This window comes from Rhodnius prolixus, unplaced genomic scaffold, assembly GCF_049639745.1.
Source record: "Rhodnius prolixus isolate KJV_2025 unplaced genomic scaffold, Rpr scaffold_4, whole genome shotgun sequence".
Taxonomy (NCBI): Eukaryota; Metazoa; Arthropoda; class Insecta; order Hemiptera; family Reduviidae; genus Rhodnius; species Rhodnius prolixus.
The window spans coordinates 23,918,488-23,936,338 of NW_027411614.1; the positions used below are offsets into that span (position 1 = coordinate 23,918,488).

Here is a 17,851-nt window from a genome sequence, read left to right on the forward strand (position 1 = left end):
AGAATGGAAATATTAGCTAAAAATCGACATTCTCAAAATCTTGTTATGTTTGGAACAATTTATTTTGATATCAATTCCATTGGTACAGTGGACTAACAAATGGGAATGATCGCACCCTGCCTTACACTACAAGGGATCCCAGTAATCAACGGATCTGATAACCTTACATAACCTTTTAGTTATGTAACTAAATTTTTGTTTTATAACTAAAGTCTTCGATATCTATCGATTGTCGAATCACATCGGTTAATTAAAACACAATTATTGATTAAGTTCTTTTTTCTTTTTTTATTAAATTCATGAAATTTAATTTATTTGCAAATCTTACAAATTTGAAAACGTAAAGTTTTGTTCTTTTGTTGCCTTTTTCATAGTATTTATGGAATACAAGTTCCTAATTTCTTTCTGCACGTCTGTTTTATTCGTGAGTTTCAAATTTCATTTGCCAACAATTAACTTTCCTGGGTAACATTTCATATTTTAAGGTTTAATTTTGAAATTATTTATTAACGTAACTAATTATAGTTACAATGAAAATACAATAATTGTGCTTGTCCTTCCTCAACAACTTCTTGTTGCAAGGCTACTCTGAATGGTCCAATTTAGTAACCACGGAGGAACTGCCCATGATTGCCACAAGTTAAATTTAAATAGTTCTCAACTTTAAATAACCTTCAGCGCAATTTAATTGGAGATAACTGTTGAGGTTTAGAAATGACTTATCATTTCTTATCTGTTTTAACAGCTGTTCAAAGACAAACGACAAAGTAGGCATTGCTTCAAGTGTTCCTTGATTAGCCCCTTAAACTAATAATTTTGTAAATACTTTTTTCAAAGATAATTTGCTAAATTTTTCGAAAAAGTACCAGTGAATGTAAAAAGTAATTCTACGGAGAATGTTACAAAGTTATCTTCAAAAAATTATTTTACCACTGATTTACAAACCACCCCATTTTAAAACAAACACACCAAAACATACTTCCGTTTCCCGGTGAGAGAACAAAACTGATTTATTTAAAATATGAGAAAAATATATTTAACCGTCCATTAAGTTCAAAAAAAAAAAAAAATATATATATATAATCCATACATTACGTCGAACATAATAAATTTACATGTTATCTAATATTTTTGACTTACTCCAACAGGAAATGGTATCTTTATGTTTTTCAGGACAGCATTGAATATTTAGGTTTAGATAAAGCAGTGACAGTTCTGAAATGTGGAATTTGATCATGTTTGCATTCATTGTGAAATAGAGATTTTAGGTTTTTTCCTATAGATGTCGTTAGTGAAGGTATTGGTGTTATAAACAAATTCGGACCGGTTATTGCTCAAAGCAACTAAGAATGTTAATTAGTGTCAGTTTGGGCGAAGTGGAATAAATGGCATATAATTAAAAGTAAAAAGAGTAATAAGATAAAGGAGTTTCTCTCGCAGCTCACGATTTGATGTTGGACCGAGTTGTTGCAAGAGATATATAACGAGAAACCATGGTCTAGGGCTCGGCAGTGCATTGAGAAGGCTGCAGGCGCCAATGATCTTAGTGCCTTAAATTTAAAACTGTGCTTTTTGCTACACTTCTCGAGGTTCTATCAAACTTATACAGTTTTTGTAATTTTCCAAAATTCAAAACATTATCCAGATAGAAGATAAGCGCTTCAAGTCAGCATTACACCTTTAAACTGCTATCATATCAGCCCTCAGAACGCTATAAAACGAATTCCTCCAAAAAATTATTCATTTAAAGGTTACAGGTCTACGAGCTTGTAGCGCACACGCAGTTTAGAGAAAAATCAAAGGAAACTTATTCAAAAAGTCCCTGAAAATTGTAAAATCCATTCAGTAAAGTTGTGATTCTGTTGGCATGAAGAAGCCAATCACTTGATAGCGACTAAGATCAATATAGAAAGTGATCTATCAAAGACATGTCTAATTTTCATCTTTATTAGCATACAATATGATAGTTCTGAGCATGATTCTTTGATGGGAGTTTTTGCCTAAAAATTATAACCTGATTTGTAGTCGCTTATTTTTGTAAGTTACAACTTTCAGAGCAGAAAAGGTCGAATTAATTTTATTAATCACACTAATTCTTTAATGACATATGTTTGATTAAAATATCAATAACATTATTTATCATATCGTTAACATTATTATTATTCAAGATGTTCGAAGTGTGGAGCAAGAACTATGCCCAAAATTGCAAAGATCCTCTCAAGCCAAAGACCAAAACTCTTTCTTCAACCTAAACCTCTAAGCTGACTCAACTTGTATCCAACCGTACATTTAATGAATCTTCCAAAATCGTTGAACCTGTGCCTCTCCTACATAACCTTATCGAATATTCACAATCTTGATTCTAGAAATCTCGAAACAAAACCTAAGTACTGGGCAATTGATGTCTACAATTTTTGTTCTTTGTTTTTGGGTTACAGTGGAATCAAACTTATTTCTAAAAATTGGTGTTTATATTTAATAAAACCTCCAAAACCCTCAATAATTCCTCAATAAGGTATTCCTTTATACAATAATTCCTGTTAAACAGGTTGAAAGAAAGTAACAATGTATTAACCTCAAGGAGTTTACTCCCAACAAAAAAGTTTGTTTTTTTTTCACAAAATTTGATTCTTTTCGTACTAAAAGTAGAGATAATTGTGCACATTAAAACAGATGAAGAAACTAGCCAAATACATAATACTAATATAATGCACTCACCATTTTCAATATAGTAAGATGTTTCATTATAACGATCGTCCGTAAAACCAGGCCGTTTTGCTTTGAGAGCTTTTGTTTCTAATTTTGCCTGAAACAATAGAGAATACAATCTAATTAACAGTTGACAAAGCACACAATTTTCACAGGAGATAGATGGGAAATCTTTTAATATTTCTAAGTCTACTGTGTGTTGGTAACAGTTGGCGATGTAACCAGGTAGAAACGCGGATGTTGAGGTTTAAAGAATAAAGAGGTTTAGAACATTTCAGGTAGAAATATCAGGGTGTCTGTGTGTACAATAACTTACCTCTCCGAACATATCTGTGAGCATAAAAACAACAGGTTGTGCGTTCTATTTTCTTTTAGAGTAGAAAGGAAAGCGAGCAACTCATCCTGTCTCTTACTGTGAGAACTTCTATGGCGTTTGATGATGAAAAATGAAAATTTGGAAATATAAAGGCTAAAGTCATAAATCTAAAATTTAGATTCAATAATATCTAAGGCCATCAGCATATTATGAATTTCAACTCAAGGCAAGCAAAAACAAATTTTAAAATTTTTGACAGGTTTTTTTTAGCTCTTTCATACTTTTTAAACATTCAATGGATTGATTTGTACATGCTTAACATTTATTTAACTACCCACGTCCTTTTCTTGAAATAATAAACTATTAATTGAATGAGAAAACATGAAAGATGAAGTTGTAAGAGCGTAGGGCGGACGAGACAGGCCTGAGGATATGAAATGTCATATCAAGAGAATTGAGTATGAAAAAAGGACGATAGTTGAAGACTGAAACCAGGTATTAGGGCAAGGGCAGTTGAAACTCGCTCATGAAGATAAGGGCTTTGATACTTATGCAGGTTTAGAGTCGGCCACACTCGGCTCACATATTCTTATTTGTTATCGGGAGACAATGCAAATCTATGCACTTTGTGCCGTTCAAATCTCAATTTAGAGCAACTATAATAAATAATTATTTAAATTCTTAAGGCAGTTGGCTTTATGTTTTAAAATTCAGGTTAAAATGAAAAATACAGAGTATTCCCCTAAAAAAATAAAATGTCTCCATGTAGTAATATAATCTATGTAGACAAATATGTGTGAATATATTATATACTTTTAACAAGATGGGGTTTTTTTTATTTGTGTGAATTACATGCTTAAACTGATGCATTTATAAAGAAAGATGAAGGTAATTATTGCGTTAAGGAAGTGGGTTTGTTTTGTTTGACTTATTGCAAACATAAGGTGCTTATGGCTCAGACAATTGGGGCGCCGTAAAAAAGGAAGCGAACTAAATATAACATGAATACATTTAATTCTTCACATTGTGCGAATTCGGAAAAGTTGCTCAAATGATTGTTCCATTATTCTTTTATTCATTATGCATTCTTCTGTTACCACCATTTTTGAAGTAAATTATAAATGATCAATGCTGCAAAATAAAGCACCAACTACAATTAAACTATTTACACAATATCCCCATTAACTTTAGAGAGGGTGCGAGCGAACAGTTTGCAACCAATGGTAACATACTGTCTTCAGAAAAAGTCAACAAAACTTTCTAATTGTTTAGTTTGTAAGAAAGTCGCCAGATCTCGCAAGAAGACGCCTGCATTGTGCTGCTATCTTCAGAACAGTAGTTGCCCTATTTAGAAACATTGTCTTGTAATGCAGTCTTAAAATCCTAAATAATTACACCCACAATTACTAAAAGAAAGAATTCAAAGGCATGCAGTGCAAGAACAATCCAAGAAAGTCATAAAATAAGATTTTCATTTAACGACCAATAAAGTTTAATAACACAAAGGAAAAAGTAAAAGCGTAAATAAAATACAATAAAACAAAAGGAGAATAGATTTATAACTTATTTATTAACGAAAGGGATAAAACACCAATCACAAAATTTATTAATGTACCAGAAATTGTTAGTAATGATTGTTAAAAGTGAAATTAATTAAAAATAATAACTTCGATTGGCTTAATTCAAAACAGCAATGAACGGTACGAGGTGCGTTAGACTTGTTTTAGCCCAATCTTTAATTTGGAAACTTCTAACTTTAAATTGGGCAGCTTTACAATGAAATTCAATTTTACAACTTTTCTCAGAGAACAGCTGTCGACAGTTAACCTCCTCTCTTGCCGGGACTTTCTAAGCTATCTTATCCTTCTTCCAGTATTACGCTTAGTTAATATTAATATTTGATTTACTAAATTTGTTGCCAACTGATAATAACAATAGCCCCTCAGAACTTTTCATTTACGTCATATTAAAACGTTTATTTTTCTTTTTTATTAAAAGGTTGCTTTTTATTTAATTTGTATCTCACGTGATGCGAATCTAAAGCTGTGCTTCAACCAAGAAAATTCAAACCAAGGGATTCTAAGGGAATACCAAAGAATATCATCATCAAGAATACAAAATCTCAATTTTCGGAAAAGAACTGAAGATTTGGGAGCAATTACGATGCTTTACAGATCTTTGGAATATAGGAGCAGAATATCGGGTTAAATTTAGTGTATGTACCGCCGATAGCGAGTACTACAAGTCATTTTTATGTTTGTAAATGTATACTTGTCCTTGTGAGGAGTCACGTGACATTTCAGTCGTCTGTGGTGGTTATTTGGAATAACAGAAACCAAGCTGGCGGACTAGTGGATCGTTATAATTGCTGTGAGTCAAATGAAAGTTTTTAAATTGATTTTAACCATTTTTGAAAGATCAGATATGTTGGGGTCTTGATGCAGCAGAGTCACACAGGATGGGCATTCCCTGTTCTAAGAGATTTTGGTTACAAGGATAAGATTCGTGAGTATTCGAAGGTTTTGGCTGAACTTTACAGTGTAATGGCGTAGTATGTACAGATGAGTAAATGAATCGTTTAAACTTAATGTGTACTATGTAAATCATCTTTTCTAATGCAGTTGAAAGAAGCAATGATCCTAAATAGTTAGTTGAGTTCTTATTTTACAGTCAGTGCTGGGTTTTTTCTGAAACATTTTACGAAGTAGAGTACGTGATCAACAGTCAGAAGTGAAGTTGAATCCGACATTTCTGAGGTAATCTACTTCGTCTTAATTATGGAACTAGCCTTTAAAGGATCATAAATAATAGCTTCAGAGGCGCCACGGTAGCCGAGCGGTTAGAGGCGAGACCTGTAAATCTAATATGTGCTGTGGTAATGAGTTCGATTCCCCGTCTTAGGCCTTGGATTTTATTTAACCTCTTGGGCTATTTTGGCGTGCAAGGTACGTCTTTGATAATTTTCTCCTATACTGAAAATAACGTGCATCGCACGTCAACTAAATTTTCTGAGATAATGTATTACTTGCTACATTTTATTATTTTTCTGATACTGTACTTAATTCTTAACTAAAAACCATTATTCAAATGTGAAATTAGTGCAATTACACAGAAATGCTTTTTTTACTTAGTCGTACATATTAGATTTATAACGGTATAATAAATTAAAACCTGATCAGTATAATAATAGTTTCATTGTTATTTTTAGTAAGTATTATCCTTATTCAGATCCATAAAATAGATAATGATAGAGAAGGTAGTGATATTATTCGACCACTCTCAAAAAGAGAGCGAGCAAAGATAAGCGAGGATGAGGAGATGGTAGTGAATCTAGCGATATTGTTTGTTCATTTCAGAAAAAATCTATTTCAGTCGAACAAGATGGAACAGTTTGGGTGTGGAAAAATGGACCAAATAATAATAAAGTGTGGCATTTCTCGAAGATTTCCGAATAGAGAAATCAACGTTTGAAGTTATGGGACAAAATGTTACACCGTTACAAGTAGTCAACGCTATATTGAAAGCATATTTTGCTTTTTTTTCAGTGGGATGGGCACACATTTTTGCTGATTAATTAGCAAGTGGTTAATGGTTAATTAAAGAAATTTACAGTTAAGTATGTTTGCTAGTCGCCTCCGTCCATGTTACCTAATTGGAAGTAAAGCCTGAAAAAATAAACATTACTTTACTTTACTTTAAATAATAGCTTTAGAGTTGGACAGTGAGCTAAGAAGCTCCAAGAAAAATAAAATCTAAGGGCGAGCAGCAGGATTCTAACTAGAAATCTCCGCGTGGGAATCCAGTACACTATCCACTCAGCTAATCCTTTCTCTTATTGTTATATTATTATACCAAATAATACTATTAAACTAAATAATAATACTTAACAAATTCTTTATTCAAAAGATGAAACAAATAAACAATACAAATTGGTGAAAATACAGTGCTCAAAACAATACCAAAAACCTTCTCTAGCGTTCATAACCTTTTCATACCTGTTGTTCCCGCCATAACACTTCCCACCTTCAAAATTTTGACCATCAACTTCATAATGATTACATATTTTTTGTTGTTGTTTGTTTGTTATGTGAGTACAATACCTCAATTCCATTCTTATTTTTAATTATTTAATTTAATCTAATCAATTTAATTAATTATTTAATTCCTTTCCTATGTTTAACAAGAAATCACTTACAAGTATAAATGACAAAGTACAAAATATTTAGCTGTGAACCCTGAAAAGAGTGCCCGCAAATACATTGTCCGTTTCTTCCTTTTCTTCCATATGGGACACAACAAGGTGGTAGTCCTTATCCTGTAAGGATGTTGTCTAATTGGAGTAGTATTCGTGACTACTATATCATGATCAATCATATTGCTGCGTGTGGGGGTGTCGGAAAATAGATGTTGATTTTTCAAGATCAGTTGCTTTATTCGAGTTCTTTGAGATTCTTCAAGGTAAAGAGATTTTTCATCCAAGTGGTGTAGGATGGTAGAATTATTTAATTGGAATGGTGTAAATTTTCCCTGTTCGATATCTTCACATTGGCCCGTTTCATCTGTAGTATTTACCATAAAAACAGGCCTCGGTGGTTCTTGAGAAGTGCTTCTTTCTTCATACCTTTCTTGCATGTTTACATGGCACAATAGTTTATTTTTCCTCCTATCTGATGTATTGATTACATAATTTACATCACTAAGTTTGGTCTCAACAGTATAGGGTCTCATATAACTTGCTTTTAAAGAATTTCTACGAACAGGAAGTAAAGCGAGGACTTTATCTATTCTATCATGAGAATGGGTATCAAACCGGATTTCCATTTTCTCTTGAATGATCTCCTCCTCGCTCAACGCCTCCTCTTTTACTTTTGAAATCTCTTGATCATCTTGTTGCATTTGAGCGAAATCCTCACTTACAAGAGGAGAACAGGACTGCAATAAGTCTCCTAATAATGTATCGGACAAGTGGTAATCTTGTTGGTCGTTTTCCTCTCTCTGTTTGCTCATACTTCGCGTAACTACACAAGAGGGAAACGCGGCAGAATCATGTTCCCCACACTCATTAAGTCTGGTATTTGTTTCCGGATTGTGTACCAATATCGGATTCGGTATCACTGTTCCGCCGGCTAAGTCGTTGCCTAAAAGCAAATGCACGCCTGCAAAAGGCAGAGAGTTAATTATACCAACATTCACCTCACCTTGGACTAAGTTTGACGACAAATGCACAGTACGAAGCGGGACTGTTAAATATTCGCCGGACACACCTTGCATGAGCACAGAAGCTTTAGCTTGATTATTCTGAAAAGCGGGGAGGGCATTGGCTAAGAGAAGCGATTGTGAGGCTCCCGTGTCCCTCAAAATTGTTATCTGCACACAGTCAGTGCCATCTATGTGAGAGGACACCGTCCCTTGTGACAAAAAGGGTTTGTATGTTTCCATTGGATCCGATAAAATTTTCGCAGAGTCACTCAACACAACCCCGGATGGCTTTGGATTATCTTTTGAAGAATTTTTCCTCTTTAATTTATAACACTCAGCGAGAACATGTCCAGGCTTTTTGCAGTAATTACAAGTAAATTGAGGAAATGCACTCTGATTGTGCCCCCCAGTTCGCACTGGATTGTCTCGTTTAAATGCTAAATTAATATTAGGGCCAGCAAGACCTTTCACATTGTCATTTTGAGTATGTGTTAGTACATATTCTTCTGCCAGTTTGGCAGCTGTTTCCAAGTCCACAACTTGTTTTTCCTCCAAGAATAAACGAATTTGTTTACTAACACAAGATTTGAATTCCTCTATTAGTACAAGTTGTTTCAACTTATCAAAATTACGTCCAACACCTGTTGAAACACACCATCTGTCAAACAATTGCTCTTTTTCTCTCGCGAACTCTATAAAACTCTCTTCACTACTTTTAGTAAAACCCCTAAATTTTTGTCTGTACGCTTCAGGAACTAATTCATAAGCCTTAAGGATAAACTCTTTAACGACTGGATAAGAAGAGCTTTGTTCTATAGAGAGTTGCGTATAAACATCGCGAGCTTTCCCCGTAAACACGCTTTGCAATAGCATCGTCCAATACTGTTGAGGCCAACCTAGACTACACGCTATTTTCTCAAAATGTAAAAAATATTTGTCTACATGTTGTTCTTGAAAGGAAGGTACCAATTTAATGTTTCTGGCAATATCAAAAAAATTATTATTACAAGTGTTATTGTTTTTGCCTTGAGCAAATTCTAATTCTTTTAATCTTAAATGAATTTTTTCTCTTTCGAGTTCAACCTGCAGACGACAAAGCTCTAATCTCTCTTTATTCGAACAATCTAATTCACCAATAGTACTTTCATGATCAACACTTTCTGTAGTATTAATTTCAAATATATTTTTATCAAGAAAAAATTGTATTAACCTATCTTTAATTTCACACTTTTTCATTGATGATTTAACCATAGGAATTTCAAAAAGACTTACAATTTCTATCAAATCATCTTTTTTCGCAGTATTTAACATCTCCAAAGAAGGTGAAGTTTGAAATTTTAACAAATCAAAAGGCATAGTTACTGAAATTGTACTCACCAAACAAACAAATGGACTGTAAAAACAATTTTCTGTTTCGGAGCGGCCCCCAATTGTTATATTATTATACCAAATAATACTATTAAACTAAATAATAATACTTAATAAATTCTTTATTCAAAAGATGAAACAAATAAACAATACAAATTGGTGAAAATACAGTGCTCAAAACAATACCAAAAACCTTCTCTAGCGTTCGTAACCTTTTCATACCTGTTGTTCCCGCCATAACACTTATACTTTCATTATTTTATTTTACTATTATTGTTGGTGGATATTTTATGTTTTTCTTTTAGCTTCAACTAAAATGTTTTCTTTTAGCCATCCATAAAAACGAAATCGCTAAATTGGAGTTATTACTTTAGTGCTGACGTATCAAAACATATTTTTAAAAAAATATGGGAAGTTTAAGCCCAAAGAGAATTGTTTAAACATGAGTGATTGATTATGAAAGTGAGAACACTATCCTGGCGCCATTTTATTGAAGACTGCTATCAGCATCAGCCCCTATTCATCAGAACGTAGAAGAGCCTATGATAGTGGTGGACTGTCTTGTACATTAATGGAGCATTGTCCTGATAGGCTACAGCATTACAGTATTAGTCTGTGTGTGTGTGTGTGTAAGTCTAGGCAATCAGTTACTGTACAATCAGTCCCCTCGCCCAGTCTCTCGCATCATTGATGATCTGACTCCTCCAACAGGAACATGCACAGATAGCGCTCTACTAAATATGTAGTGCTTCGCTTTATCAACATTGTTCCTCTCTATTATCTTTGTAAATATACTTGGCGAAATAAAACTCGATTTTAACAGGCAAGTTAAGGGTTTAGATGAAATTGTAGTCGATAACAATCTGTGGCAACAGCAATTAGATTAACAAAATAATTAACTTACTTTACTGTAAATTTCTTTTATTAACCATTAAATAAAAACCAAGGCCTAAGACCGGGAATCGAACCCAGTACCACAATACATATTAGCTTTGTAGGTCTCGCCTCTAACCGCTCGGCTACCGTGGCGCCTGTTTCAATAAATGTAACCACTCTAAAAACAAATATAATGAAACAAATTTGGACTTCAAAATGAGTAATTTCTGTTAGAAAGTAAGTATAATCCGCTTTCCTTCTGAATTATTGAATCGGTCAACAAAAACAATGAACAATACTTTGTAAGACGAAATCCAAACGACCAAACATTATTATTGAATTATGTATTTTTTTTAGGATGGCAATAAAGAACCAAAACTTTTTTATCTTAATCTGAAACAAATTTGATTAATTGTCTCAAATTGTCTCTTAATGCAAAACTCAATTCATCAATTTATTGAATAATATTATTTGCAGCTCAATTTTATTAGAATCTGAATTAATCAGTTTAAAAAGGAAATCCTTCAGACCTCTGACAATATCTAAAGATATTCAAGATTTTGAAAAATTCGGAGCTGCCCTTCGAAGGTGAACATAATATATAAACAAAAATTTGAACCGATGCCACCCACCATCATCGCTTACCTTGATTTCAATGTGCCTTTTGTATTGGATTGCTGTAGGCTTATCTGTTAGATTTAAGTACCCAACAAATTCCACAAAGTAGCTTTACACCGCGCGAATATTTATAAGGAGAGATATGAGAAAGGCACCAACAGCAAGTGTACTAACGGGTTGGTCTAGTGGTTACGAAGCGGGATTTGATGCGAGAGATCCTTAGTTCGAACCCCGCGTATAGCTACTTTTTATTTGTTAGAGACAAATGTTCATAGTAAAATATGTGCTCCCGTTCCCTCCAAGGCACTAATTGGTAAGTTCGACGTTAAGCCTCGCCTGAAAAAAATAGGCGAGCAATTTACTATTCTACCAAAGAGAAATAGTTACAAATACTAACTAGGCAAAACTAAAATATCAACTAAGAATAAATGAAATTATTAAAAGAATTTGATAGCGAGCAAAGTAGCGGGGAAGATTGTTTTTGGGTTTCCTAAGAACCATCGTTTTCCCCCAGAGCAGTTGCTCTCTAATATATTGCAGTTCTTTGTGCCTTACTCCTGACGTCTCATTCACCAACAGACAAATCCTTTTGCGAAATTTGCTTCTCTTTCTTGTTGTTACGCTTTTATATAACTAAAATACAAATTAAGGTTTTAAGGTAAATACCAAAATATTTATATTAATTCCCTTCAGGTAATTTCTTCTGAATGTTTTAGAAGACCTTTGCTATTTGTTCTTTACAGCAATCACTCGTTTGTTGACTCACTAACTATAGATACAGTTCCCAATAGATTCTTGGTACAAACCAGAGCAATAAATAAGAACCGTTCTACTATATTATTAACTGCCACAAGATTAGGTCTCTCTCTAAACGAGTAAAGATATGGTTTCGAGTAATCATTATTATTATTTATGTTTCCAAATTGTAATCTCGTTTACCTTCTAGGGGCTTTAATTTTTAATAATTTCTTACAGGGAGTTGTACTTTTTACTCGTATTGTACTTCATTTTTTTTAGTTGATTCGAAATTTGATTGAAAGATTTAGTTTTAATTACTTATTTGCAGTTTTATGTAAACATTTTTTTAACATCTTGTTCATTTTTATCATTTCTAATTACCTAGAGGGTAATTTTTTTATAATTTATCTTTACTATTAAAACTGATATTTATTTTATTTAGGCCAGTAATAAGAACAATGCCATTTTAGCCTTTTATAATACAATATACTTTGCTACTGATTTTAGATTGTTTGATTTTTTTTTGCAAGTTGAAATATATAAATGCCTAAGATTGAAGTCTGGTTCAATCAGTAAAGGACATTCTCAGAAAGTACATAAATGTAATTCATTTATTCATTCATTCAAGAAAGTTTACAAGGGGTCGACGATGGAGAACAATTTTTAAAATCGATGAGTTAAAAAACTGCGCTGTGAAATGAGGCTAAAAGTAAATATTTTGTTTGCATCAAATGAAAGAAAAGTATTCATTCATTCGCAGTTAAACCTCCATTATTAAAATCCACCGAATATTGCTGTAGGCTAATCTGCTAAAAAAAGTTCATAAAGTTCTGTATTTTTACTACTAATTTATGGTTTCCCTCCCAATCCAACGGTCATCAATGAGAACTGCCTTTGGCAATGGCCTCTCGTACTTCCTGAGACCCTTCTTAGATTGAACAATGGTTCCCTGCGGGCTACAGAACGTTGGCAGCTCTCCTAGCACGCCCACATTCTGAATCGCAGCAATTAGTGGGCGCATCAAATGAGAATAATCTATAAATTCGTAATAATGACAACTGAAAGCTATCACTTTTTGCTTTTGAATATATTTTATTTATTTATAATTTTTCCACCGTTTGGGTATAAATTACGAGGTATGGCAAATAAATAACGAGACTGATGCTGCTACACAAGAACTATGCATGCGCCAAATCCTAACGATCGACAGCTGTGCAGTGTAAAGCCTTCTCTTTCGATTGCAGCGTCTCACGTTTTTGTAGAGAAATCTGTCTGACCGGAACCGACGTTTTTGTAAGAAGTGTTAGTTTCGTTTTGCCGAAAACATGATGCTACACATGTAGTAGAGCCACGAATTGTAGTGAAATTTCACATGAAACTTGGTAAAACCGCTACTGAAACTTATCTTTTATTAAAAAAAGTTTATGGCGATGAATGTTAAATCACGTGCGCGAGTTTTTGAGTGGTTCAAGCGTTTCCAAGATGGCCAAGAAGACGTCGGAGATGATGACCGCCCGGATCGCTCTTCCACGTCCAAAACGTATAAGATTAGATTAGACTAGGGCGGCCTCAAGGCCTACGCCACTGCGACCCCTTTGGATCTATTGTGGCTCCCCTCACTCTAAAGCTCACCCTCCAGACCTGTCCTTTTAATCAGACTCTTAATGCTGGAGAGTGACTCTTAAAGCTCTCAGGCCTTGGTTTTTCCTCCCCGAGAATTAACATCCTTAGCCACACGAGCCCCTCACACTGACACAACACGTGCAGTGCCGTTTCCTCCTCTTCCTGACAGAACCTACAGAGGCTATCATCTGCCAGGCCCATGCGATGCATGTGTTTCCTGAGCCTGCAGTGGCCAGTTACGTAATAGGCCTACAATCATCCTTATAACCCCACGGCCTTGACGGATTAATTCTGCAGTCAGCCTCCAAAACAGATGAAAATATCGATTATAATTAATCAACATTACTACCGTGAGGTGCTTGCTTAACTCCGTGAAAGAGAAAGGAAAAAACGACCCGATTTGTGGAAGAACAAGTCTTGGGTTCACCATCCAGACAACGCGCCGGCTCACACTGCATTGTCTGTCAAGAAGTTTTTAGCCAAGTACAACATCCCAGTTTTAAGCCATCCGCCTTATTCGCCTGATCTGGCCCCATGTGACTTTTATCTGTTCCCCAAAGTCAAATCTGCATTTAAAGGAACACGATTTCAGTCCGTTGAAGATGTGAAAGAAAAAGAGGCACGCGTTATGCAGGAGCTGACAGAAAAAGACTTCCAACACTGTTTCGAACAGTGGTAAATTCGCATGGAGCGTTGTAGAGATAGCGGAGGGGATGATAATAACTAAATGTGTATATATTTAAAATAAAATGTTTTATAGCAATAGTCTCGTTATTTAATAGCCACACCTCGTCTACTGCCACCCTAAACATTTATTAAATAGGGTTTTCAACGGGAATACGTACATGCTAAACTCCTCAATCCAAACCCAATCGCCAATGACTTTTTGTGGCAATGTTCTCTCCCGTTGAGCATGTTTCTCAAAAAGGAAGAAATTGGGTGAGAATAATAGAAAATCTTCGTAAATTTAATATCACTCGAACTTTTCTGTATAATATCAATAGTGGGAACAATCTATATGTGAAAAAAATGATATACCTATGTCGTACATGAGCACCCATTTTATTTCGCTGCTTTAAAAACAGACTGATGTTCGTTGTACACACTTTGTTGCACTAGTCATATATACCTATATGCTTCTTGCTGCAGAAACTTGCAGCCAAGCCAAGTACTTATGAAATACAAAATAAATTGGACAACGCAGCGATAAAGTAAGTAGACACAAAAAACTCTTAAAGATCGTCAAAACATAAGTGGGTTTTTTACCAGTTTTAAAGAACAATCCGTAACAATAAATGAGATCTCGGTCCGGGATAAACTGAGATTCATAATAGTACCTATTTTACTCTCGTGGAATCCTTCTTTCGGAGTACGCCCATTTATCTGACTCCATTAATTTCAATTTTGATCTCAACTACAAAAATCTTGCGTTAGCTCAAAATAAAAACCTCCAAGATTAATTAGTTCTCTCTTTTAGCATCATCGTTATTTTGTTTCTTTAATTATTATTTCTTGATTTATACTTTATGTTATTGTCTCCACCATAATCTTCAGTATCATTCCATCTTTTCTACCTCCATAATCCAAAATCATCTGCAGTTCCTAAAGAAGGACACCAAAATGTAAAGAAATCCAACTATTTCAGCTTGCATTGTATCAACATCCAAACATCCAATTTATTTGTCAGTTAGTTTCCTTATCATTTTAGAATTTACTATTTCAAATTACTTACGTGTGATTAAAAATAATATTTTAGTGACAAAAAGTTCCCAAAATCCCGAAGGTTTAAAAGAAAGAGAGAAATTAGGTTAAAATGGATGAGAAAAATCAACAAATAACAATGAATGATTATTATTAATCTCTTTTATTTTGTAAATTTATTTCACATTTCTGCTGAAAACAAAACAGAAATGCCGAACAGTTTACACCATCCTGCAGCCACCAAAATCAGACTTACGCATCACTGCTCTAACACAACCAAACCGCTAGAAAGCTACTTTGTTTGGAAACACCGTTCAGCTCCTCCCCACTTTTTTTGATAACATGATGGCTGAATAATGGGGCTGATGATGGTTAATAACAAGGAGGTGTGAACTAGCAAGGAGAGTGTGTGAATGTGTACTAGAACCGGATGGCCGTACAGATAACATCAGTGTCCAGCGGCTATTCAGCGCCACCCAGTCATGCTGAACAACACCAGATCTATCAGCATTACAGCTAATCCATATTGGGCAGTAGCCGTCACACTATTGGCCACCAATTTTGGCCCTTCGCTACTTACATTCGGATCATTATTCCACACTTTGAGTTAGTTAATTTGTTTCCTTCCCGTAATAGATAAGTTTATTTACAGGTGCTTTAATGATAATAATAATAATAATAATAATAATAATAATAATAATTTATCAGGGAGACGCCTTAAGCCCGTTATGGTTTGTGTTGGCGATTAACCCGCTATCGGCACTGCTGGAATCCTCCGGATACGGATATGCATGGGGTTCCGCCGCCCCCAGAAGCAGGATGTCACACCTCTTCTACATGGACGACCTCAAAATATATGCTGCCCGTAAGGTCCACCTTGATCTTTTGATCGATACAGTCCAACGATTCTCGGCTGATATAACTATGAAGTTCGGACTAGACAAGTGCCGTACCCAAACAATCATCAGGGGAAGAGTGAACCCCACGCCATGTGTGATGGAGGACGGTACTGAAATGGAGACATTGGCGTCGGGTGACAGCTACAGATACCTTGGCATACAGCAAAATAAAGGAGTCCTGCACACGACGATTAAGCAGGAAGTAACTGCAAAGTTTCGCCTACGTCTACAGGCTGTCGCGCGGAGTGGGCTTCATAGTGGTAATTTGACCCGCGCGATCAACGCTTTCTGTGTCCCGGTGCTGTCATACACATTTGGGATAATTAGATGGACCAGCACAGAACTTAGTGCATTGCAGCGTATGATGCGTACTTCGCTGACAGCGCAAAACAAGCACCACCCCAGGGCAGCGGTGAAGAGGATTATCCTCCCACGTGCGGAAGGCGGCAGGGGTGTTGTGGATATAATCGCGCAGCACGAAGCCCAGGTAAACCGAATGCGGGAGTATTTCTTGGCACGGCGGGGATCAGGGCTGATAGATGCAATGCTTGCTAGTGATACAGGTTTTACCCCTCTGAATTTGAGTGCTGAGCCTACGAGGGTGGAGGTGGATAATGAGCCCCCACCTAGCGTGGGCGAGACCTGGCGGAGAAAGGCGTTACACGGACAATACCCGGCAGCACTAGATGGAGAATTGATTGACAAGGAGGCGTCCGTGGCCTGGTTGACGCGTGGGCTGCTGTTCCCGGAAACGGAAGGTGCCCTCATCGCGATACAGGACCAGGTTGTTCCCACCAGGTACTACAGGAACCGCATCATGAACGATAGCGGTGTCGCCGACGTCAGGTGCAGACTGTGCCGGGCTGCGCCGGAGACAGTTCACCACCTGCTAGCGGCGTGCCCCTTGCTGGCACAAAGAGACTGACCAAAGGCACAACAGTGTGGCCAGGATTCTGCACAGAGAGTTGGCGCAGAAACTCGGTTTGATTCAAGACGCCCCCCCATACTACAGGTATGACCCCCTGCCCGTGCTGGAAGACGCGCGGTGTCTCTTGTACTGGTACAGAGAGATACTGACGGACCATGCCGTCGCCAACACCCGGCCGGATGTGATCTGGCATAACAAAATAACAGGCAGGGTGTGGCTGATTGATGTATCTGTCCCGGATGACGCCAACATAGCCCGCGCGTATACCACGAAATTGGCTAAATACAGGCCACTGGCGGCAGAAATATCTGCTGTGTGGAGAGGAGTCTCAGGGGTGGAGATAGTCCCGTTGATTATTTCAGCCACGGGACTTGTGCCGCGGTCGCTGGGGGAGGGCCTCTGCATGATGGGAATCAGGAGGACCATCATATACGAGATGCAGCAAGCTGTGGTTCTCCACACCTGCCGCATTGTAAGGGAAGGGCTAAGGGAAGACGCCAGAGACTAGCACGGACATATTTTTCTTTTTCTTTTTCTTTTGTCTTTATCATAGGACAATTGCCCAGTTCCAGTTAGAACCATAATACCAGATAAAGAAAACAGGTTCCTCCCTTGCCTGCGGGCCGCGAGGGATTAGGAAAAAAAAAAAAAAAAATTAATAATAATAATAAACAGCGGCACTGTAAAATGATTGTATTATTGATCTCATGAAACGAAGCGGCGTATTTTGAACATTCCTCAACACTCCTTTAACTTTTCTCGCTCGCAAATGACATCAATCGAATAAATACCGCCATAGTGCTGAATACAAAATGCAGTTTAATATTCTAGATAGAACAAAAGCCTATTTTACACTTTCCCAATTAAGTGTCCAAT

General features: G+C 36.1%; 1 protein-coding gene across 12 annotated transcripts in view; it reads right to left on the bottom strand.

The window, feature by feature from the left end:
* Positions 1–17,851, bottom strand: part of LOC141455712 (pseudouridylate synthase RPUSD2-like) — an 880,316-nt gene that overhangs the window by 53,296 nt on the left and 809,169 nt on the right. For all 12 annotated transcript variants that reach the window (XM_074130995.1, XM_074130994.1, XM_074130993.1 and 9 more), the window contains one exon: positions 2,719–2,806. In XM_074130995.1, the coding sequence (XP_073987096.1) occupies positions 2,719–2,806 (88 nt within the window). The remainder of the gene's footprint in view (positions 1–2,718; positions 2,807–17,851) is intronic.